At 35.2% G+C, this 25339-nt stretch overlaps 1 protein-coding gene across 12 annotated transcripts in view; it reads right to left on the bottom strand.

Annotated features, from left to right (window-relative positions):
- The window catches only part of LOC140533323 (ankyrin repeat domain-containing protein 26-like), a 78588-nt gene that overhangs the window by 37296 nt on the left and 15953 nt on the right, over window positions 1-25339 (bottom strand). For 7 of the 12 annotated variants that reach the window (XR_011976875.1, XR_011976876.1, XM_072652925.1 and 4 more), the window contains 10 exons: window positions 24796-24857; window positions 22115-22211; window positions 18207-18235; window positions 18032-18113; window positions 17882-17926; window positions 15110-15385; window positions 13124-13200; window positions 6623-7735; window positions 3899-4128; window positions 348-518 (listed from right to left, as the gene is read on the bottom strand). Coding sequence is in view for 10 of the 12 variants with exons in the window: in XM_072652925.1 (XP_072509026.1) it covers window positions 348-518; window positions 3899-4128; window positions 6623-7735; window positions 13124-13200; window positions 15110-15385; window positions 17882-17926; window positions 18032-18113; window positions 18207-18235; window positions 22115-22211; window positions 24796-24857 (2182 nt within the window). In the remaining 2 variants the exon portion in view is untranslated. The remainder of the gene's footprint in view (window positions 1-347; window positions 519-3898; window positions 4129-6622; window positions 7736-13123; window positions 13201-15109; window positions 15386-17881; window positions 17927-18031; window positions 18114-18206; window positions 18236-22114; window positions 22212-24795; window positions 24858-25339) is intronic. The other 5 variants (XM_072652928.1, XM_072652935.1, XM_072652932.1 and 2 more) reach the window with 5 other exon arrangements.

The raw sequence follows: 25339 nt of genomic DNA, 5'->3' as shown, positions 1-25339 counted from the left end.
CTGCTGTGTTCTGTCACCACAATGAGAAAATGGAGTGCATTATCACTGGGACTGTTTTGCTATGCTGGGGAAAACAAGGACTTCAACTGGGCAACAGTGGGAAATAGTGTGCTCTGTATATCGAAGGGAGTCTGGGCCTCCCAGCTTTACCATAACAGCTAGCTTTTCTGGCATTTGGAATATAGTTGCCACCAGTGAAAGTGCTATTCTGCATATGTCTCAGCCATCAGGCATCCAGAAAGAATAGTCAACTGTCAGGACAAGGATTAACAGGACATCAGTCTTCTACAACTATAACAATACACATTGCTAATATTTTTCCATGAGAAAATACAGTAGCATTTTACCTTTCTTCATCATGATCTGCTTCACTTAAATTGCTGTCTTCAGGACCACGAAGTAGGACATCAATTGAGGCATTCACCTTTTCACAAGATGAATTAATACCAGGATCCTCTGAAATCCATTTATCCTTTGGAGACGTTTTTACTTCTTTCTTTTGCATGACAGAATCACTGCTAAAAAAAAAAATTCCATTGAGGGATAATCAAAATGTTCTTTATTGAAAACTGATAAGATAACAATGGGGGAAATTAAGTGAAAAGGAAACAATAGGGAAATTATTATTCCTTCTCTTTAACACTTACTATGTAGTGCTTCCAGATGACCCTTTCTTAAATATGACTTTGAGAATATTCCCCAGATGACAAAGCTTTAATAGCAACCCTCTTTTGTAGTGCATCATATCTGAACTATCTGGCTGTGAAGTTATATTCAGGACTATCTTGTTTATCTAACAAAGGTTCTCAACTCTACTTTTCAAAATACAAGGTAGATTCGAGTCAGATTTGTATCTTCTCTAGTCTAGGAATAAGCTCTGCTCCAAACCTCCATTTAATACATTTCCTTCACTTAAAATGTTCCCCATTTCGTGCCTATACTTGGGCTAAAAGATAACAAATGCAAAAAACCCCAAAACTGAGAAGTTCTGAATAGACAATTTGGGTGCAAAATATCTGAGAGTCTGATAGAAGGTAGGTTTGAAATGAGCCAAGAATGCTAGGAGAAAATCCAAAAAATTTAATATGACTGTGGGTTGAAATCTAAGAGATACAGAATCCAGAAGGTGGGAGTTGATAAATTTCCTTATACTATGCCCTGGTCAGAATATATTTGCAGAACCTTGCTCAAATTCGAAGAAATTTGTTCATGTCTGGGAGACATATTTTAGGAAAGACAGTAAGAACTAAGAATATGTCCAGAGGAGAAAAAACAGGATGGAGAAGGAGGAAGATTATGTCAAATAAAGTGCTGCTTAAGACATTATAGAAGTTTATCCTAGAGAAGAGAACATGAGGAGCTGGAAGGATAGGGAGTGGTGTATGTATTCAGATATATGAAGGGCTATCAAGTTTAACTGATCCCCCAAAGGGTAGGACTAGGGGCACAAAAGCACATTTAGGATCAATACATGAAAAAAGCCAAACTCCTAAACAACTACTTATTTAAAGAGGAATGGACTGCCTTAGGTGTTAGGGCATTCCGCTGTGTGTGTTTGTGTATGTATGTCTACATGTGCACCCACACAAACCAGTGAACAATTAGGCATCACAGATGTGTGAAGACAGTTCTTTAAGGATTCCAGCTTTAATGGACCTCACAAATGTGCCGGGTGCTCTGTTGACAAAGCCCTTAGGTACCTTCACTGTCCCACTCTGACAAAATATCAAAGAAGGATTTTACTGGAGAAAAGCAAATAAACATCTGACAAATTTTATAATCATTCTTGTTTCAATTCGTTCCAGCCCCTGATCTTCTTCACAGATTTCAGAATTTGATTAGAATGTTCCCTTGCAAATTAGCCTGCCTCAATTAATTATGTCAAAACTTTTCCAAAGAACGGTCATTTCTCTAGCGCTTTAGAATTATTTCTCTCTCCCACTGCTAAACATGTAGCCTCAGTGAGGTCAGTTAGTCAATGGCAAAAACGGTCCCAGATACACCAAAATATTCATAGCAACACTTTTTGCAGTAGCAGATAACTGGGAATGGTTTACTGGGGAATGGCTAAACAGACTGTGATCAAGTAACATAATGGAACACTACTGTGTGTGGTTGGAAATGAAGACCATATAGAAGCATGACAATATTTACATGAATGAACGCAAAATAAAGGACAACTGGGCCAGCAACATCAATTACGACAGCAATAATGTAAATATTAAAGCAATAAAACAAGTGAGAATGAATGCTGCGGCATGACAATGACTAAGCTTGGTCTGGATGAGAAAGCACCTCCTTCCCTTTACGCAGGTGGAAAACTATCAGTGTACAACACTGCATGCAATGTTGACGTGGTGGTTAGCTCTGCGGAACTCCATTGTCCTTTTCATTTTTTGTTTTAAGGCATGTTTCTCTGGAAGGGTGAGGAGAGATGTATTGGGAAAAGAGGCTGATACAAAAACAGAAGATGACAATTAAAACAAAAGTATACTTCCTCTCAGCTGCCCATGGCTTGACCGTCTCTCACGAGTGAGTTAACGTTAACTTTTCGCTAATCAAGGGAAAAGTAGACAACATTCTGTTTTTGCCATGGAGGTCACAATGAAGAGACTGGCATCGAGGCAGGGAAAGACGCCCTTTTCAGTGCCTGTCAAATAGGTTATGCTTGTATAAATCTTGTCTTCTTGAACTTATATAATTTTTGCTCCTGCAATTCATTATCCTACAATATGCTGAAATTATTTGTTATCAAGTTCATGAAAGTAAATCTGAACTTACTTTTCTACATTCTCTACTTTCTAAATGTCAATCCAGAACACTTCCAGATTCAGGCTAGTACAATCCCATCTTGAAATGTGAGTCCACATCACCACATTCCTGTCAGGTTGCCATCTATCATCTCATGGTCCTATGAAGTTTTTTTCTTTGTGGAATAGCAAGTAGCAGTTATCCACTTTCTGCTCTTCCTCAGCCTGTCCAGAACCCATCTGAGCAGTAGAGGGACTTATAGAACAAGTGCTATATGGCTGCTTCTCTCTACTTTTTTGCCAGTTCCCCCTTTTTCTTCCCCTATCCTGGAAGGTACTAAATCTCTTTCTCCTGACCCTCTACTATTCCCCTCCACCCACTCCCCACATGGTGGTGGGTTGGTGGGTGGTTCTTTTTATATTTTGCATATCCTCAAATAAAAGTGTGAACGTCTTGAAAGTCTAGGTTGATTTTTTTTAATTTGTATTTTCAGTGCTTGGCACATGATAAGCATTTAAATTCATTCAATTATTTTTGTAAGGAAAGCTTCATTTCTTTCAACTTAATATTTTTTTTCTAATTACATGTATAACATTCACTTTTATAAGAATAACAATTCCAATTGTTTTTCTCCCCTCACCTTCCCAAGATTGCAAGCAATCTGAGATAGGCCATACATGTACAAAACACATTTCCACATCAGCCACGTTGTAAAAGAAGAAACTGAGTTATTTTTGAACACTTCTAATGATGGAGAACTTTCTACCTACTAAGACAGCCGATCTCATTTTTTGGTAGCCATAAGCATATTTTAATATCTTATTAAGCCTTATTATTTATACATTTGAAAGCTATCTTGATTTACTCCTTGCCACCCATATTTTATATAACAAGTTATTCTTCTGAATCTCATCAAAGGCTACCTACCCTCCTTCAAAAGATGCTGATGTGACAGTCCTAGAATAAAAGAAACTGAAAGCAAAAGAGAAATATATATTCACAGGACTTGAATTTCTTTCTTGGAAAAAAAAAAAAACAAGACTGAAGTTGATGCACATTGAATCTGACTCCAGATTTTTTGAGCTAATTGAACTTAACCATTAATATCTGATGATAATATTCCTATTACATATTTTGACAAACTTACCCCTTTAAAAGATGGAGCACAGGTGCTGAACTTTGCTTGGAAGAAATGCTCATTATTGGAATTTCTGCTGCAGGGATTTTATTTTCCTCATCATTACTATGTTGATTGCTCTCTATAGAAAATAACTCATTAACTTTGCCAATCTTTCTATTTTCAGTTAATTTATCACCATCAGTTTCCTCCAATGTTTCCATTTCATTGTGTTGATGTTTTTTCTTTTCCTCTTCAACCTAAAAGGAAAGCTTAGCAGTTAGTATAATTCTCATTTTATTTAAAAAATTATATGTTTTCTTAGATAAGTGCTATACCTGTGTTTTAAATAGTATAAGGAGCTCTTAAAAGAGAAAACTCCCTCTACCAATGCTGGTCCGAGCCTTCTTGGCAACTTATAATTGTAGAGAGTTGTCTAGAACCCTGAGACGTTAAATGACTTGCCTATAACATACGTCAGAGGTTGGATTTGAACTAAGTCTTCCTGGCTCACTATCCATTAAGCCATTCTGCCTCTCAAACTCCTACTTTTATATTGAAATATACACCTAAATATCCACATTATTTTCAATTATTTTTATTTTGGAAACAAAAATTGTCATAAAGTTTTTTGTAAATTTTGTTTGAAAGAAGACAAATTACTCAACTTTCAAAATGATAGCTCAATTCCTATCTCATTATGTTCTCCTTTTTTCATGTTCTTTTCTCATTTCCCTTCTTTAACAAGCAGACAAAGGCAAAAAGATACAGTAACACACACTTTCAGACTCATTTTCAGCCTTTCCACCTTGACCCCACAACGAACAGACAGACCAAGCTGAGGATTGACATAATTACCCTTCATAATTTTTCACCATACAATGGAATTCAGGGAGTATAAAAACAAAATAAAACTGGAGGCAGCCACTGAAATATTGGATCAACACACATAACAACATAGGAAATTGAACAGAGTAGGATTTAAGCAGCATGACTGCTGCTACATTCTGGAAAATCAATGTTGTTCACTGTGCCCATTCACAGAAGCACAATCTTTTTTAGATTTGGAAAAAATCTTAGTCTGGTGCTATCATTTGATAGATGAGGATCCTGAAGCACAGCAACATTAAGTAACATGGTCAAAATCATACTGATAAATTAGTAGAAGAATCCAGTACAGTGCGTGGGGGTCCCCACAGCTGATTCAGAATGAAGTGCACTATTTAGTACTTAAAAAATATAGGAGAAGTAGCATTGAGCTTGTTGTCAGAAACTTTAGGGTTAAATACCAATTTGGTCCATTTCCTGAAGTCATTTAAACATTCTGAGCTTCAACTTCCTGGTCTGTAAATATGGGTCACACCTACTTCGTAGGAATAGTAATGAAGATCAATGAGATAATGTCTAGAAGATATTTTTGTAATCTGAGAGTTAATAAAATGCAAATTATTGTTGTTATTTTTGGACAGGACCTATGATTTCATCAGTGTAGGTAACTCCAGATATGGAAACTCTTTGTAGAAACGCACATCAGTCCCTGCTTCTAATCTCAGGATTGACTGGTAAGGTAAGCTGACTTACCCAGGCTAATACAGCAAGTGTGAGTCAGAAGTAGGACCTGAACCCAGATCTAACAATGAGTTTAGCGTTCTATCTACTATCCTCTGCTATAGCTTGAGTTATTACTGTAAAAGCATAATTATAAGGCAGACATGTGAATGTATAGATGAGCCAAGAGACCTATTCATAAGATTTAACCTCCCCCAATCCTAAAATTTCCTCATCCAAAACAATAATGGGGTTTGACTGGATGAATGCCAATGCTCCTTCCAAAAAATAAAACTCAATAATTAAACAAACTGTGCCAGTCTGATAGTATCTAAAGTCAGTCAATGTTTGAGTATATCAGGAGCCAGTGTTATGCCATTATTTTTCCATTCTTTGCTGACATTTTATATTATCTCTATGTGCTAAAATGATAAATATCTATAGCAAATGAAAATATTTTAAAAATAATTAAATTCAAAAAGACAGACATTGAACTTGTAGTCAGAAAGTCTAGGTTTAAGTCCCAACTCTGTCATTTAATTGTGGAACAAATAGAGAAATACTGTATTAATGTCTTTTTGAAAATTGATACAAACTGAATTAGCAAAAATGTTTGTTTCATTTTGTTTTGATGCAAAAAAATTAAAGTCTAAGAATTTTAGTAAAGTCAGTAAAGATGAACATAGCAGATCACAATAAAAGTATTAGTTCAATCAGGGGGATTTGTCAGAAATTTCTTAATGTTGGTCTCTGTTTTCAATATTTTAAGATACAACATCTTATAATTGGCTAAGAAAATAAAAATATTCATAGAAAGAAAAATTATTTCAAATGTAAAATATTACAGGCACTTGCATAAAAGAGAACTTTTACTACATTTCTTTAAGGCCTGTGCCTTAACTATCTTTAGGCTTGTCCTTGTTCTTTTGGCCACATAGTCTAATACTCCAATTTGCATGTCTGCTTTAGAAAGTTTGTTATTTACATGCAAAATAGTTTGGAACCTGATGGAGTTACTTAGATGATCAAAATAAAGACAATAAAAAAGGTTTTCTGGATATTTTCCTTAATTCAGTTTTAAATTTACCCTTAATAAATAGCAAGCATTTAAACACAGTGTTTTCATCACGAGAAATCAAAAAAAAAAAAATGGATGATTGAAGAGAAAAAATAAATAGAACGTAGAGTGGCAACAAGTGAATCTACCTCTTTCTGTAGTTGTATTTTTTCTTTCTCCAAAGCCAGGAATTCTACTTGCAATATTCCTAACTCATTTTTAAATCTTTGCATATCTTGATTTAATTCTTTATCCAGGTGCATTTTTGGCATTTTGTCACTACATGGAAGGGAATGTCTCCAATGTCTTTGCTCGTTTGTAGAGTTATTGGCATTGTGATCACTATTCTGGAATAAGCTTTCTCTTTGTTTTGTCTTCCAATTAAGTTTTGTTGCAGTAGTAAGTTTGGGTTTCTTTTCTTGGATGATTGATTTCATATCATCAGAGCAAGTATGCCAGACACCAAAATGGTTTCCCAGAACACTTGATTGTAACAAATGTCCTGAACCTGCTCTCAAATTTGGGGTATTTCTGTTCAGACTTCCTGCCAGTTGCATACCAAATGCTCCATCTTCCTTCATTTCATTTACTGCTATTTGTGAGTTGGCTATTTTTGTATTTTCTGCATCATACGCAACATCCTCTTCATTTAAATTGCAAGTACATTCAATTTCTGGCTTATTATCATTCTCAAGCTGTAGGCTGCTACTTTCTGAGCATAGATTAGAAGATGACTGAAGAACATTTTCTTGGAAAGTGAGCTTTAAATTCTGTAAAACAGCATTTTCCAGACTGTATTCCCTTTGTTCAGGAAACGGCTGAACTCCTACATTGAGAGGGCCTCCATATTTCTCCACTGCCTCAGTATCACTTGAGTTATTTGCTATATTAGGGGATGCTTCCTGTAATTGTTCTGATTCCTTTTCAAAGCCATCTTGTGGTTCTTCTTCATGTAGTTTCTCTGGAGGCTGAGCAACAATTTTGTTCTTTTCAGAAATTTCACCAAACATCTGCTTTAACTCAGTTGTAATGATTTTAAAATTCTTTTTGACTTCCATTTTCTCCTTTGCAACCCACATTTTTTCATACCTTTCTTCCCAATTTGAATCTTCATGTAAATACACATCGCTACTATGAGATTCCTTATTGGGTTCCAGTCTTTGAGACATTCTTTTCAAAGAAAGTGGAAAATTAAGTGGCTTTACTGGTTTCTTAGGTGCTGCTTGTTCTGGCATGTTAGCTGTTTCTAAAGTAACGTTATCCTTGGGTAATGAAATATGCAAGAAAAAAAGTAAAGAATAAACAATTGTTAAAATTAACCTTTTAAGCTTAAGATCTTACCTAGTCCCAAATCACTGTGTTTTAAAGGAATGTTAAAAAATTATTTAAACTTTCCCAAAATGATAGAACAAATAAAATTTCAAAATAACTTTTATCTAGGGTATTTTGGATTAGGTAAGTGTATTGTTATGCATGTGCCATACTGTATTGCTAACAAAACAAACAGGAACAATTTCCCATTTCATATCGTATGCTTTTTATGGTCTTATAGTAAAATACTTTTCAAAATCAGTTAAAAAGATACAATTTTAAATAGTTAAAATTAAACACATGTTCTGCCTAATGAAAAAACCTAACCAAATAAAATAAAAACTTGGGATGGAACAGAAAACTCACCTCACTATTCCTTTTAAGTAGTGAGATTCTTTACTACACTTTTTTATTTGCCTGTTTTAAATTTCTCCAATTATAGGTTAATTATAGGTGTAAAAATAGTTAAGTCTAAAAACTAGGACATGTCTACAGGTAATCAGAATGTGATTTAAAATAATTCTATTGTCTTGTGATATACCTGTATGGAGTGTCCACTTCTGAGTACAGTAATAAAAACCACATCTCTGATTATTTTAGTAACTAGAGTGCAGGAATTAGCAAGAGCAGGGAAATGGTTTTTGTATATAATTCAGAACAAGAAAAAAGAAATGACAACAATATACAGCTCAGATTCATCAACATTATTAATGGGAATTATGGGTAGGAAATGACTGCTTCAAAACAGCCAAGTAAGACATGATTCTCTGAGCCCAGTACAGGTAAGAACCATGGATCCAACTCTAAAAGTAAGATTCTCCAAATGTTCAGATGTACTGGAATTATAGTCCCATAATTAGTTTGGGATGAACCACAGTACTGACAGTCTACACACAGACAGTCTAGGACAAATTATATAAAAAATGTTTACGCGATAGAATCACATTCTATTATTGACACATGCCCACAATCAACTGTTTTTGTTACTCAGTCACAGTCAACTCTTTGTGACCCCAGTTGGGGTTTTCTTGGTAAAGATACTAGAGTGGTTTGCCATTTCCTTGTCCAGCTCATTTTACAGATGAGGAAACTGAATCAAAGAGGGTTAAGTAATTTGACCAGGGTAATACAACTAGTAATTCCCTGAAGACAAATTTGAACTCAGGAATATTCCTGAGTTCCTGAATTTTTCTGACTCCAGGCCTGGGACTCTACCCACTTTGACATTTAGTTGTCCATACCAAAATCAACTACTTTACATTATCTACAATATCATTTCCCCAAAACTGGACATTTTAAAAGCCATAATTTAAACAAGATGGCAACATTTTATTCAACTAATTTTCACTATATTCCAAATTCACAGATTCACTAAATCTCTAAGTCAGAAGGAAATTAGTTCATTAGCTCTGGAAAGAAATCTCATCTACAATATCCCTAATAAGCTGACAGTCAGCTTCCAGCTGGGCATATCCAGTGGTAGTGAAGGAATCCTAATAAAGCTACCCCCAGCCCCAATATTCTAACTTCCTTATAGGCCCCCCTTCACAGCAGGTCCACTACCCCTCCCAAGCCACTTATCTCCCCGCCCCATCCAACATACATCCTAACTTCTTCATCTATGCTTCACTGCTCACTAGAACAACAGGTGTGTCCATAAACTCATAGTTCTCACAGAAACAGTAGGTGTGGGAACCTAGCAACTGCTCCTACCTAGGTACTGCCTCCAGACCCATTCCTCATATTTCCCATAGAAACAGCAGGTGTGTCCATGTACTTAACCACAACTACATCCATCTAGTCTCAGACAGGACCACAATAGTCATTCAGAAAGCAGCAGCACCAGAATGCCAAAGCAGGATGTGGACCCCAAAACAATAGAAGGGACTTTCCCCAAGTAGGCACCTGAACAATAAAGGTAAAGAACTGACCTAGAATAAAATTGTCATAGAAAGGCTTATTATAATATCATTATCATAATGCATTGTGGGTAACTGCATGCATATTTCCACTGTGGCTGAGAGCCCTCCTCTATTGCCTAATCTCTTAACAAATGCTATCTAGCTTTTTAATATTCATAATTTCTGTTACATAATTGAATCTTTACTCTATAAAAATTCAACCTTCCTTCTCTGAAGCTGCTGGTTCCTCTTGGAACTTAGCCTGCTTCATGAAAGGCATCAATCTCAATAAATGCCTATACTTGGATTAGAGGTAGTCTGACTGAATTCTTTGAGATGGTTCTACCACAACACATCATGGAACCCTAACAGTTTTTGATGTCTCAAAGTCAACCTCAATAGTAGGGTACATATCATCTTCTAAAGCAGTTATGTTCTTTATTGCTCTGTTAACTACTGACAGAGAAAGCTATTGTTTTAATGAAGATAAAGTGACAGAATTATAATCATAACCACTACTGCATATCATAGCTACCCCTTGAACTGAAAATCTAAGCATTCTACTGACTTGCTGATGACTGTGGTACTATTTGGGTAATCCTCAGATTAAAGTTCTATAATTCAAATGAAGATAATTCATAAATGACAAATTTAGGATTATTAGGAAATCACATTGGAAGGGTGATTTCAATAGTTGTTTATAGGGCAGTGATATAATGAAGAAAGCTGTGTAGGCTAGGCAGAGTATAGTATTGAGGGCTCTGGTGACTGTGTGACCTGATTCATCTTTCACCCCATTCTTGCTGCTAGTGGGGAATATAACAACTAAGTGAAACATGATAAGAAGACTCTAAGATCAGATTCTCGCTTGCACAGCACATCTGAAACATGGGCTTTGGAACTCTTATTTCTGTTAAAGAAGACATTGCCAGGAGGCTCGAGAGTATGGGGCACCCAAAATCATCCTCACTGAGTTTAAGAAATATGATTAGGATGAGCATCTTAGGGCACTGAAACTAATTTGGATACAGGGTTAAAGAAGAGTTTTCTTAATTCTTTGAGTAGTTAGTTACAGTTTATCAAGGAGTTTCCATGGGACTAGAAAAAGGTAAATTGTCATGATTCCTGGTAAATTCTAGCCTGAATTATCAAAGTAAGAGTTTGCAAATACTTCAAAAGAACAGTGTCAAGGCAGGGATAATTAAGAATTGATATGAGTTCATTAAAAACAAGTTATAAATAACATACACATTCAACTGGGTATCTTACCCTACAGGAAAGTAAGGGGGAAAGGGATAAGGTAGGGTGGAGGGGATAATAGAAGGGAGGGCAGATTGAGGAAGAGGGTAGTCAGAAGCAAACACTTTTCAAAAGGGACAGGCTCAAAGTTGAAAACAGAATAAGGGGGGGAGGTATAGGATGGAGGGAAATAGAAGTAGTCTTTGACAACATGACTACTATGGAAGTGTTTTGCATAACTACACAGGTATAACCTATATTGAATTGCTTGCCCTCTCAATAAGGGTGGGTGGGAAGGGAATAAGGAAGAGAATTTGGAACTCAAAGTTTTAAAAACAAATGTTAACAAGCACTTTTACATGCAACTGGGAAATAAGATATATAGGCAATGGGGTATAGAAATCTACATTGCCCTACAAGAAAAGCAAGGGGAAAGGAGATTGGGGGGGGGGGGGTGATAAAAGAGAGGGCAGACTGGGGGAAAGCAAAATCAGAATGTATGCTGTGTAGAGGTGAAGGGGAGGGGACAGATGGGGAGGAAACTTGGAACTCAAAATTTTATGGAAATGAATGTTGAAAACCAAAAATAAATAACATCATTAAGAAACAAGTTATGCTAGTAGTAGACTACAGAATAAAAGACGAGTCAAGGAATGTCAAAGACACAGTGTGCCTGGATTTCAACAAGTATTTGAAAAAGGTTCTCACAAAATCTTTGTAGACTACATGAGAAACATGGATGGCATTAAAGGAAAATTAGGTAAGTTTGGAGCAGCTTCATTGGGAAGACCCAAGGAATACTAATTTAATCTTGAGAGCAGTCAATAGCTTTATCTTCAGTCTTGTTCTATTCAACATTTTAAACTGATAGTCAGGAGGAAGTGATACATGGAAAACTTACTATCAGTTTTGTACATGCTATGGAATTGGGCAAGGCTGCCAATAAAATAAGTCACAGAACTGAAATTCCAAAGGATTTTGATAGATTGGAACAATAGGCTGGTGCTAAGAAGACACAGTTTAAAGGGGATAAATGTAAAACCTGGACTTGGATTTAAAATAAAAACTACATATGTAAACAACAGGAGAAACAGTTTTTTAAAGTTCTTGAGAAGACCTAGAAGTATTTGTTAGCAGGCCATAAGTTAAATAAAAGTTTAATACTATATGGTTATCAAAAGGGATAATGCAATCTTTGTCAACAGCAAAAGTAGTATAGCATCCTTAGGGAGAAATGTGACAATCCTCTGCTCTGAAAAACTGTAATGCCTTCAGAAGAACCAAAAGAGAGCTTAGAAGTCATCCATGATTCATATCACAGGAAAGTGTGTTAAGCAACTGGAGATATCTAGTCTGTAGGAAAGAAGATTTAAGGGATGCTGGGAAAATAGTCATCAAATATTTAGGGGATTAGAATGCAAAAGGACTTGACTTGTTCAACTTTAATCTTTAAGTCAGAACCAAGAACCCACAGCAGATATTATAGGAAGGTGAATTATGGCTCAATCTAAGGAAAACATCCCCAACAATTAGGACTGTTCAAACAGACAATGGGCTGCTTCATGTGAGTGGTAAGTTTTTAGTCACAGAAGATCTTCAATGACTTTTGGCAGGGGTATTACAAGCAGGATTGGTTATCTGGGTTAAGGATAGGTTAATTTTGATCATCAATGCTAAGATTTTATTAGTATAGCATTTTAATGCTATATAACCTTATAAAACACTGATAGAATATAATGTACTTGTCCAAAATGATATACGTTCCCAGATATTGACATTCCAGGTTAATATCTTGCCACTGGTGACTAATAATTTTAGCCTGGCTATAAGAAAGAAATCAGGACTCAGATACTCTTTCACATGCATCCATGGTAATTGTTATTGCCATTATTTTGTCTACTAAGGGCAAAATAATTATATGATCAATCGTCTAAATTAACTTCCTTATCATGTAAGAAATTTATAAAAATGACAGCAATAAAAAGTATACAGGGACTCTTCCTTTACTCTATTGCTACACAACCAGTAATGAAGTTTTGCTATTGGTCCCTGTACTTGCAAAGAAAATTTCAACTCCTGAAATCAGACAAAAATGCATTTAGAAATAAACAAAGTTCCGAAAAACTTCCAATAAAACTAGCATGAAAGGTACTTTTACTGAAGTAAAATATCAAAAATTTAAATATAATTTTTACATACCTCTTCTGGGTCACTTTTATCAAAACTTTCTTGGCTTTCCTCTGATGATCCTTTAAATTCCAATTCTTGTGTTAAATCTACATTAATATTCAAGTAAAAATTTATTTTCCTTAGAATTACTTTTCTTATATGAATGAAATCCCCCCATTAATGGTAATGGCAGTTATGACAGCTATAACTCAACTATTGAAATCCACTTTAAAATAAGGCATAAGATGTAAGAAATTTCTATTTTAATAACTGTACATTTAGCTGATTATCTTGTAATATCAATCTACTGCTACATTTTAAGTTTCTTCTGAGATGCTCATTTCATACCAGATCACAAGAAGCTGTGAAGATTGATTTATATCTTTAATCTAGATGAAACTGTTACAATTGAAAATGAAACTGAGAGAAAATGCCCTGTGCATGACCAATTTATTAGTTAGGCTAGCAGTAACCAGTAAATCGGGTCATTTGTCTTTCTCCATTATCAAAGACAATGAAGTAGGGATTACTAGCTTTCATAGAGTTTGGGGAAGTACAAGAGAATAATACAGAGTTAGGTAGTGGGAAAACAATGAGATAGGTTATGGAGTGAACAGCATCCTGGGAATTGAGGACAACATGACTGACCGGAAATTGGTAATGAACAATTAGCAACAAACCCTTCTCTCCTGTGACTAAGAAATGTTCTTACAAGGTTAGACACAATGGACCAGATTTCTCTGCAGAACAAGTCAGACGTCCTTGAAGGACAGCTTGGTGGTATATAGATACTAGACCAGACTCCCTGGGGCTCACATGTCTCCTTCATGGGTAACAGATTTCCTTGACACAAGAATAGTTAAGTGATTAACAAGAGAACTGAATTTCTAAATTTAACTCATGACAGGGCAGATGAATTTCTGAACTAAAGTCAGAGACAAAGAATCATGACAACCAGTCAGAGGACAAAATCAATTAAACAAAGACAAACTCAATCCGATTATTTCAAAAAATCCAGAGAGCACAAAACCTAAATCTTAATATGTAAAACCACTGGCCAGGATTGTATTAAAAGATGTAGGGAAAAAAAGTCCTTTTCCTTGATGACATACTGCATAGGGAAGCAAAAGTAAATGAGATCTGTATCATTTAGTAACTCTACAAGCTACTTAGATTAAGCCAAGAAACATGAAAACAAGATATGCAGGTAATACTCCAGCAGTTAATTTGAAAGTTACTTTAAGACTTTCAGTTTCCTCAGAGCTAGGTTAAGTATGATTACAGGGAGAGAAATTCATGGAGGTGAAATTGGTTAACAGAAAATTGATTAACAGAACTTTTAAAGATCAGGAAGAGATGACTGTATATGCCACAGGTCAAACAAATCTACTGAAGCAAAACCAACATAAACAGTTAAACTTAAATATGACACAATTATCTTAATTTACAGAGCTTCCAATAATAGTATTAAAAAAAATTCCGATATAGTAATTGCATTCCATTCAAACCAATGCCAAGGAAACAATTACTGGGAAGCATCAACTAATCAGGTAACTTAATACTATGGAAACGTTAAATCAATTACATTTAGCTTTGGGGAAAATAGCTATAAATAATCCAAAAGGACAGGAAAAAAACCCTTCATATGTGGATTTTACATATAAATATAAACCTACAGAAGCCTAATGGTTTTAGGATTTGAAACACTAAAAAAAAGAAGTAGGAAATCATAGTTAATTAGAGAGGAGAAGCACATAAGCCTAAACTTCCCCCTTTCAGTGCTTTTGGGAATATAATATACTGATTAGAGGAGAAAATAGAAATACTTCTTTAAAAGACACCTACTAGATTCTAGATTGCATGAGAAGAGGAAAAACAGGCAGTGAATTTTGTCAATATGTGACTTTATCATTTATTTTGCTTACCTATACTAATAAGGATTGGAATGTAACACAATGAGCAAATAATCTACCTAGGGAAAATTCAGAACGTTAACTCTACATGCTTCTTCATTACCTTCCTCTTTTTTTAGAGGGCACTGTGGTTCACACTGCTTCTGGGGGGCTGGTTTTTCTCCCAGAATCACAACCTTAAACCCAGTCTCAAGGCCACTTCCAGTTCCAACTACTTCATCTTCTTTGAAAGCAATCTTTCCGAACTCTGTGGATCCTGACTGATTTTTGGTCACTGGCAGTGACTGGCAAGGGTAATTCCCAGTAAAATTCAAATCCTTGGAACTTCCATAACTTTCATTTTTCTGAGAAGTACTGGTAGAATCCCAATCAGATGCATCTGAAAAGGAAATATTAGAGTTAAATAGTACATCAGATTTATCTACCTGACATATTATTTAATTTTTTTCATGAGATGTCACTCAAGTCACTACCTAGCTTTATGACTTTATTTTTTTTCCTTATGCATCCTATATTTTATAGCTTAGGTAACATGAAGGAAAAAAAACAACTGTTTTCTTTCTTTCATTCAGCCTACCTTCTTTTTCTTGGATTATCAGCTCTTACTCCCTCATCAAAATCTATCTCAGACTACACTCCTCAATATGTATGTAGTCCCAAAGATTTTATTAGTAAGATCCTTGCTTTTCTTTTGTGATAACCTTTTAAAAACTTGTACATCTGACTTTTCAATTAATTTAGCGTTAGGAAACAGACTCTGAACCTGTGATCTTTAACCTGTGATTTTATTTACAGAGAACTCTCAGGTGAGAAAATCCCCCTCTAATAATGTAGGCTGGTACTTTCTCTGCAACTTATAGCTGGCTAGGCCACTTAGAGGTTAAGTGACTTTCCCAGGGTCACCTGACCAGTATGTATCAGAGATGAGACTTTTTGAAACTATGTCTTTTTGGCTTTGAGGCCAACACTCTATACACCATGCTAAAATATTTTTGCAAAGAAAAAGCTTACAATTAGAATCACTTCAGTGCCTGTATTTTTTTTAAAAGCAAAGAACACCCATTTGTTCTGAGCATAATTGCATCATTTTAAAAAATGTGAACTACTTTAATTTGACTAGAAGATAGCTAGATAGTTAGAATAACCTAACTTCTTGAAGATTAATCTTTAGCATGAAAGGGACAGCTCATAAAGTTTAAATATCCCCTTTTGAAGTATGACAACTACTTTTATAGTAGTTTCAAAAAGTGCAACTAAAGGACAATGATGTATGAAAGGGATAAACACCAGAATATACAATAAATGTTTAATTTTCTGGGTCTCTAATTACTAGAGTTATTTATATTCACTCGTCAAACCCTTTCATTTGGCTTTGGGCCTAAAACTGTACTGAAAACTGCTTACTCCCCAATTATCAATGATAACTGATAAATCTGGTAGCCTCTTCTCAGTCTTCATCTTTCCTGACCTTACATAGCCTTAGATATTGCTGAAGTCCCTTGCCTTAAGGATAATCGCTTTTGATTGTATTTGTTGGTGATCTCATCCTCTCTCATGATTTCATTGGAAAGTGGTAAGACCAAGTCTTACCAGACTATCTTCACCTTTTGACAGGGTTACTAGACTGAATGACCAGGGGATTATAATCATTACACTTCACCTAAATTTCAGCAAAGCTCATATCATCTTTGTGGACAAAAATGACAAACACAAGTAAAAACACAAGACAGAAGAAGTACAGAGAAATGTTTGTCAGAATTTGTTGGATTTTGTCTGATTATAGCTCAATATGAGACAATATAGTGGCCATAAGAGTTAGACCAATTTCACATTTTATTAAAAGAGAAACAATGTTCAGAGGAAGGGAGATGTTAGTCTGGCTGACCTCTGCCTTGGTTAGACCACACCTAAATACTGTGCTTAGTTTCAGACACCATATTTTAGGACTGGCTCCTGGACCTCTTATGTTGTGTGTCCTCCTGAACCTTCAAATTCAACATGAACAAGCCTGAACTCATCATTTCCTTTCCATCCCTCCTCTACCTCTGAAGTCATAAAAGCTCTAATATTTCTTATCTGTTAGAGATAGGCTATCTTCTCAGTCATCTTTGACACTACTCATCCAAATACATATGCGTGTGGGCATAGACACATACATATCCAAAAGTTGCTAAGTCCCTTTGATTCTACCTCCATAAAATCTATCATCCTCCCCCTTTTTTCATGAACAAATCCACACTCCTACTTCACAAACTCATCAACTTTTACCTGGATTTTTGCAATATATTACTAACTGGTCTTCTTATTTCTGTTTCCAACCTTCTCTGGTCCATTCTGCACAAAGCCATCAAGTAATCTTCTGAAGGTACTTACCTAGGTCATTCTCTTGCTCTAAAGGTTTCTGTGGTACTCTATTGCTTCAGTTCAGCGGGCATTACAGCTATGAAACCTTGTTTATACAATCGTTACCCTCTGTCATGCTGTCTTCCTCCTCAATTTTCCCAAGAGCACTTTTATCTCTCTCCCTTACCTCCTTTACTCCAGACCTAACATATTTATCTGTTTACATGTTGTGTCCCTTCATAGAAAATAAATTCCCTGAAGCAAAAAAAAGTTTGTTTTCATCATTGTATTCTACAGTAAAACAGTAAAACAGCAGACACTTAACATGCACATGATACATAACAGTTACTTAATGTATGTTAACTTGAATTGGGAGAATACATACATAACTGGATTTATGCACCTTAATGCAATATAGAAAAAAGTGAGTAAGTAAAAACCTGAAGACAACAGGTTACATCTTTTATCAGGTATGACTTTAAAAAATTAACTTATTTTCATACTCTTAAAGAAGGAGAAAAAAGGAAAATACCATCAATGTCATCTGCATCATCTAAACCAAATTCTTCCATTAAATCTGCAATACAAGTGGGGAGGAAGAGAAGAAAAAAGAAATATGAATATTAAAAATTCTTTAAAATATACTCCTTTTCTTCCTAAATTATGTAATTATGAAACTTACTTGAGTTTTGATTTCCCTGAACTCCTTTTTCTACTTCTCGGTTTGTGAAATAGTCTTTCATTTCAATAGTGGGTTGGATGGGCTATGAAACAAGATAATTAAAAATAACAAGATAGTTATATTTAAAGTATTCAGTAAATATTGCATAATAAATTAAAAGTAGCGATGTCATTACCTTCAAATTAGGATGTCTCACAAGATAATCTGAAAAATGAATACCAGGTTTCTTATCAACAGTATTTAAACAATGTAATTCAATCACAACTTCATGGAAAATAAATAGGCTTGTTGGATCCCTTTATAGGATTTAAAGAATGAATGTTTTAATTTGGTATATTTCTTATTATGGCATTTGCATGACAGTAATTGAAATCAGTTGTTAGAACTTAAGTAAAACAAGAATATAGTTTTGGTAGAACATGCAATTTACATTTCAAACAGATCAGATTTCAAGGGGCTCAAATACATATGTGTACATATACCAATACATAAGCATGCTCATCAATGACACACATAAAAGTTATCCTTTATAAGAGATAGATAATCAAGCTGTACAGGAGGTTAATTAGAAAGTGATGCTCTCATGCAACAGCATATCTTCCAAGCAAGGAGTGTGATTAATGCAATTACACTACAAATGCCCCTAGTGTGGATGATTCCTTAATTAGTTATATAATCTGCAGAATCAGGCAATATGCAAACATTAAAGATAAAACAGAATTTAAAATAATCTGTAAACCATATTCTTATCGCAGAACTAAAGAGCTAGAAACAAATGTTCTGAACACATCCACTTAGATGTGTGCTTGTAGAATAATAGTTAATAATGCATTTTCACTTCTTTGCATATCCACACTGCCTACTGGTATGCCTATACTTCCTGTAGCCATTAGTTTATCAATCTTAAAGTTTCTTGATTCATTTATGAAAAAGGTATGTTAAATAAATCTAAGAGATAATACACAAAACCTTTTTATTTTCAGTTATTTTAGAAAAGCAAAATTGTCTTCATCATCTCAATTACTAATTCAATGTTATTAACACACACAAAACCATTTCAACATGTAATTTAACATTAATGGAAAACAAAGCTATTTACATACTGACGATAAATTTCAGAAAATAAAATGTGAAGTTCTGAAAGCATTGTGTATTTTATAATACTGAATTAGTTTACTACGTGTCAATCCTAAAAAGTGTTAAGAAATTGTTTACTGTGCAAAGTTATAAAATTAGGATTACTATATATCAGTCCACAAAAGTATTAAGAAATTGATGAAATTTTAAAATAGGTACTTCCAAAACAGCACCAAGCACATTGCTTTACCTCTTGTTTATTCCATATGCATCAGTAATATAAGCATTATAATTAATATCTGTGTAAATGTTTGTACTCACTCAACTAGGATAAAAAGGATACGAATTATCCTCCTGTATAGAAAGAGGTTAGACAAACTGCCTACTATGTCTCTAACCTTAGTTCTCTTTTTCTTTATACAGGCAGAGGAAGAAAACACTCCAACTAATACTGACAACTGGAACACGTGTTTAATCTCTAGGAGAGAGGGACAGCCTATGCTGCTAGAGGTAAGCAATGCTTGTCCTTATGTGTATATTCTGTGTGGGCAGCATTCGAAGCCTGGCAATAAGGTGATGGTTTCTGTTTCTTGCTTTTTTGCCTCAGAAATGAATGAAGAAGACTATATATAACTCAGACAAGGTGGGGAGGGGAAGTGGCCTCCATCTGTATCTGTTTCCAGAGCATCTTGACCATAGTCTAGACCAATGAACTTATGGGTCCTTGGGGTAAGTGAACATTTACGTAGCATTCTTTTTGTTACTATTTAACATTTGTTCTAAGTTTCCTTTTATGAAAAGTTCAGAAAGAACAATGGCTGTTGGATCTAAGTTTAATAAACCTTGGGATGGATTACAGTGTCATGTATGTAGTAGTAGGTGCTCTGTAACATCAGTTGATAATGTTTATAATAAGTATACCTTAAAAAAAAAACCAAAAATCAATATATTGGGAAATAACTGTCAGGAAGACTAGTAAAATCTAGGAAAGTTTCCTGGAGTTTACACCTGAGAAAGTTTCTGAAGGAACAGGGAGATTTCAACAGATGTCCTGGATGGACACAGAGCAGGACAATATACAGAATATCTAATAGAACAGTTTGGCTTAAAATTGAAAGTGAAGATGAGCAAAATGAATTAAAACTGATTAGAGTCCTACTATCAAGGGACTTAGAAGCCAGCACTCCTTCATCTCCTAAATGTTTCTGGTAGGTGAGTTTTTCTGCTGAGCTATTGGAATTTTGTTTTTAATTTGTATTTTATTCTATGGTGTAATGTTAATATAAAGTTAATAGTGGATGGCGGAAAGAATTAAAGAACTTCCCCACCCATTAATAGGCCTCAATACCTTTTGTAAACTTCTATAGAGGCACTGGGTCAAAGGGTCATGCCCTCCAGCTCTGAAAAGTGTATAAATACTCTGAGGTGAGGTTTTCTTTGGGGCTTATTCGTTGGAAGTGTCTGCTTGGCCAGATGAGATTCTGGCTACCCACTAAGTAGCCCCTAGCTCTGAAAGCCCAGATGTTGGTGCTTATCTCTCTGGTAACTATGTATGTATATAATGGTCAGACAGTTGGATTTGTCTGTTGATCTGCGATGTATGTATTGTGTATGGTCAGAGTTGGAAGCCCTGTCTGATGGTCTTTATTTCTCTGTTTCTATTTTCTCTGAAGTTCAAGGTGCTGACCTTTACCCTTGAAATAAGAGAATGATATATGTGCTTGATTAAAGCAGATTGCTGACTTCTGCAAAAGTTGCTTTCCTTTTAGAAAAGCAGAGCTAAGAACCTGTACAGCAGGCCCTCCTGTGCATGCTAGGGTCCTTGTGGTTACATATGGCCACCTCATTTTAACATCCATACACTATGTAACTAAATGCCAACATGCAGGAATATAAGCCAAAAGTTTCCAAGAATGAAGAGTGCAAAAAATACAATCTATTCTTGAAAACATGAATTTATCTGTGTAAAGTAAGTATTAAGAACTCCTGGTACTGACTGAGACCCTCATGCCCTACCTAGCAATTTAAATTTATGAAAGCAACAGAGTCTTTGGTTGTTTTCTTTTCCTTGCTCCAATGCAGCCATATTCTACTATCTATATTTCTGACTTCCTGTTGCCTACTCTTTTTGCTTCTGTCACCATTTGCTGCCATCTGCCTATGGAATCTCCTGCCTAAAGTTACAAATGTCTGAATGTAAAAATCCTTTAATAAGCAGATAATTAAGATTTTTAAAAATGAAATTTATAACACATTTTCTTCACTTTGCATTTTATCTGATAGACACAGAGTAAATAACTGAAGGTTTCAGAGCTGGGGCAGGAGAAACACCAGTGGAATTTAAGATGCAACATGGATGGAAAGCTGGTCCTAGAATGAAGAAGGCTTGAACCTGAGTGCCCCCTCTCTGATTTTGATATTGGCTATGTCGTTATTAACAAATCACTTATCCTTTCAGTGCTTTAGTCAATTCTCTAAGACTCTTAGTTTCAGAGAAGGTGCTAACCTGCACTGGTAAAGGGAGTTACCTCAAACCAAAAGAATACAGGTCTAGTCTATCACTAAAAAGAATTGTGTGACATGGGCTTATATCACAGGGAAGACATTTGTATAACCAACTCATTAAACTGAATTGGAGCTCGTTCTGTTTCCTAAAACTAGCAGGCAAAGGCTGGACAATTATTAACGGAGGCAATTACTAGGGCCAATCTGTCACTCCATTTCAAACATACCTATTTCTCCTCTCTCCTTTCCACTGAACTCTTCCCTTCTCCTTCTAATACCTCTCCTTCGCCATTTTTCTCCTATTATATTCCTTCTTTATGTTCTCTTTTTCTGATTTTGTTCAGGTAAGCCTTCAGTGATACTGCTTAGTCCTGTTGGTGGCAATAGGACTTCATGCACTTTCTTCTCTTCTACATATTTGATGAGTCTTTTCCCACCTACCCACTCCCAGATGCCACTTTTTTTAAAAAAAATAAACCTAACTGTATAATATAATCTTACCTTCACATTGTCCCATTGAAATACTGTCTTTTATTGTCTTATTTGTGGCTGCAGGTATATATCTGGCAGATTCTTTGGGGAGACTTTCAGTGGCACACTTATCAAATGGAAAGACCAACAACATTGTTAGCAAGCTCACTGTAGAAAGAAGCACTGAATGCTTTCTGCTGGCAAATTGTGAAGTTTCCACTTAGAAAGAAATGAGAGTTCTACAGAAAATAAAATGTTTTATAAAACATTTTCTTCAAAATAACAACCTTATGCTTACAATTTTCAAGTTTATTATTCTGTCTTTTGTCTTGAGATGAGATAGCACTGATAAATGTTGTGGTGAAGGCTGTAGTACACTTTTGCATACAGAAATGGCTTACTTGTAGCTAATGATAACATTTTAAGTCAGGATATTATTGCTATGACAGTTATATTTTATAGTACATTTAAAATACTATTTTCCATATGCTAACAATATGGGAGAAGAAAATAACATTTGGGGCCAAATGTACACTATATAATCCCCTTAGAAAAGGTGGCACATTTGGTAGAGGTCCTAGGCTTGAAGTCAGGAAGATTCAATGTGTGACTGTTTGCCTCAGTTTCCTTGTCTGTAAAATGAGCTGGAAAAGGAAATGCTAAACCACTGTAGTACTTTTGACAAGAAAACACCAAATGGGGTCAGGAAAAGTCAGGCACTACTGAAATTACACACATCTATGGCATTTATGACAAAATGACAGAAAATTTTAGCGTAATCACACCAGCCATATCTACAGTACTCAACAATTCATTGTTGATAGTAAAGTATTGAATACAGGTGCCACCTTCTCTAGAGGTCTCCCACACTTGGATTATGCTTTTTTCTCTTCATTTAATTTCCTGGTCTCATGCTGGATGTCTAATACATATGATAGCCTCTGGTGCATCTTGATTTTTTTAATTTCTCTGGTACCTGGTAATAACAGTCTCCACTCAACATTTTACATAAGCATACTCACTGGCCTTTTCTTGTCTTCACACTTCATGCCTCTGCCTTTGATTATTTCCAACATAAAGCTGAGAGTTAATCCCTTCAACTCTGCCTATCTGAATTATAAGAGAGATTCTTGGGTGACCCAGATTTCTGACCCCCTTTTGCCAGAAGACAAAACCATCTGATTTTACTCTCAAGTTCCTAAAATTCTAGCAATTTATGAGACAAGTCCGTTTAAATGTTTCCTGAGAACTAACAAATTAAAAAATTACCTTAGTCTGTCATCAAATAAGCCCCCCACCCCTTTCTAACTTCCTTGTCTCTATTAGTGATCTACATTTTCTCAGGTCTTCAGTCTTAAAAATTCTTTGCTCTCCGTAGCCAAGTAATCACTACATACTGCGGAATCTTTCTCTAAAATAAACAAGTTATTCTTCAACCTTTCGTATTTCTAAAATCATTCCAATTTATTTCACTACTTTCCACCTATTGAAATGACATCTTTTGACTATAACACACCTCTGCTTCAGTTAATCTTCCGCACTGATCACCAAAAGCTTTCTTAAAACACAAAATTTCAAAACATCATTATACTGCACAAGAAGTGATAACGGCTCCCTAATGCAAATCATATCCCAAATTCTAAAGCTATCATTCAAGGCCTCAACTCGCACTATCTTATTTATGGAAAATAGTTTATGTTACTATCTCTTATAGCTAAACCTCCTTCTTTACATTCCTTGCAATCATCTTTACTTCTCTCTACCTATCCTCTCTTGAAATATTTTCCTCCTTCCTCTCTGCCAATCAAAATTGGAACCTACCATTAAGCTCTAATTATCATCTTTGTCATGAAGATTTTCCTGATTAACCACCACTTACTCTGTCATTCCCCTTTCTGTATTGCAAGTTGCGTAGAAATCTGATAAAAGATGGCCATATAAATCACCTCATATGTGCCTATTTTCCATCCCATCACTTAAAGTAAAGCTACTCATGTTGTAGAGAAGCAGAACTGTATATTAAGTCTTTGTCTAAAGTCTCTTACTTTACTGAAATATATCTTAATACCTAGAATATCATATGGTACTGTGGCATTTGTTCACTGAATGATTGACTGGCTAAATGAATGACTAACATTTTGAAATTGGTAAGATATTAAGGGGGAGAGTGGAAAGTTAGGACCATTGTGAGACCACAGGCAAGTTACCTGACTTCTCTGGAGTTCAGCTTCGTCAGGGGTTAAATGAGTATTTGGACTAGACAATTTTTTCAAATTAATAATTAATTAATTTTTCGTTTTCAACATTCACTTCCATAAGTTTTTGAGTGTTAAATTTTCTCGCCCTTCTTCTCCTCCCCCCTCCCCAAAATGGCATGCAGCCTGATATAGCCTCTACTTACACATTCATATTAAACATATTTTCACATTTTTTATGATGTAAAGAAGAATTAGAATTAATGGGAAGAACCGCAAGAAAGAAGAAACAAAGCAAAACAATAAAAGAAAAGGAGAACAAACAATGTGCTTCCATCTGCATTCAGACTCCAAAGTTCTTTGGATTAGCTTATTTGTAAGGTTCCTTACACCTATAAAATTCTGATTCTAATTCCACCTAGGCAATTGCAATGATTAGTAAATAAGTAAATCTGAAACATAATTTTAAAGGTGACAATCAATACTGAAGTTTCAAAATAACTTAAGAGAAGATACCTCTGAATCCCAAAGTGATTCTGCTTCTTTTTCCTCTTCCAGTCCTAAAGCTGACATCATATCTATAAAACACAGGCAAAACCTCCCCATGTAAATAATTAGAATGTGCTACTAAGAACATGAAAACTGTTAAAATATATCTATTTATAATTGCTTCAGCAAAAATTAAATGAAAATAACAACAGAAAAAATCCAGGAGACAAAAACAGAACAAGAGTTGGATTTAGGCATTATGGGCAAAGGAGGGTCCTTCAAAGCAAGAAGTTTTAGGGTCTAAGAGGTAATTTTATACAAGATCATATAACAAAATTCTTTTCTAAAATATATTTAATATTCTGGGTAAAAACAAGAAAGACCATTTATATTTAACACACCCTGGACTTAGGTCAATACCCAATAAATGTATAGGTTTATAATGGCATTTTATAAAAAGAAAATTTTGTAAGCATATTCTACAACTTGAGGGGTAGCACAGCACAGTGGATATGAGACCAGTTTTGGAATTAGGAAGACCTGGGTTCAAGTCCCATTTCTGATATACTGG

This window comes from Notamacropus eugenii, chromosome 3, assembly GCF_028372415.1.
Source record: "Notamacropus eugenii isolate mMacEug1 chromosome 3, mMacEug1.pri_v2, whole genome shotgun sequence".
Lineage (NCBI taxonomy): Eukaryota > Metazoa > Chordata > Mammalia > Diprotodontia > Macropodidae > Notamacropus > Notamacropus eugenii.
The sequence above is the reverse complement of the archived record's forward strand: the minus strand, read 5'-3'. Positions and strand labels throughout refer to the sequence as shown.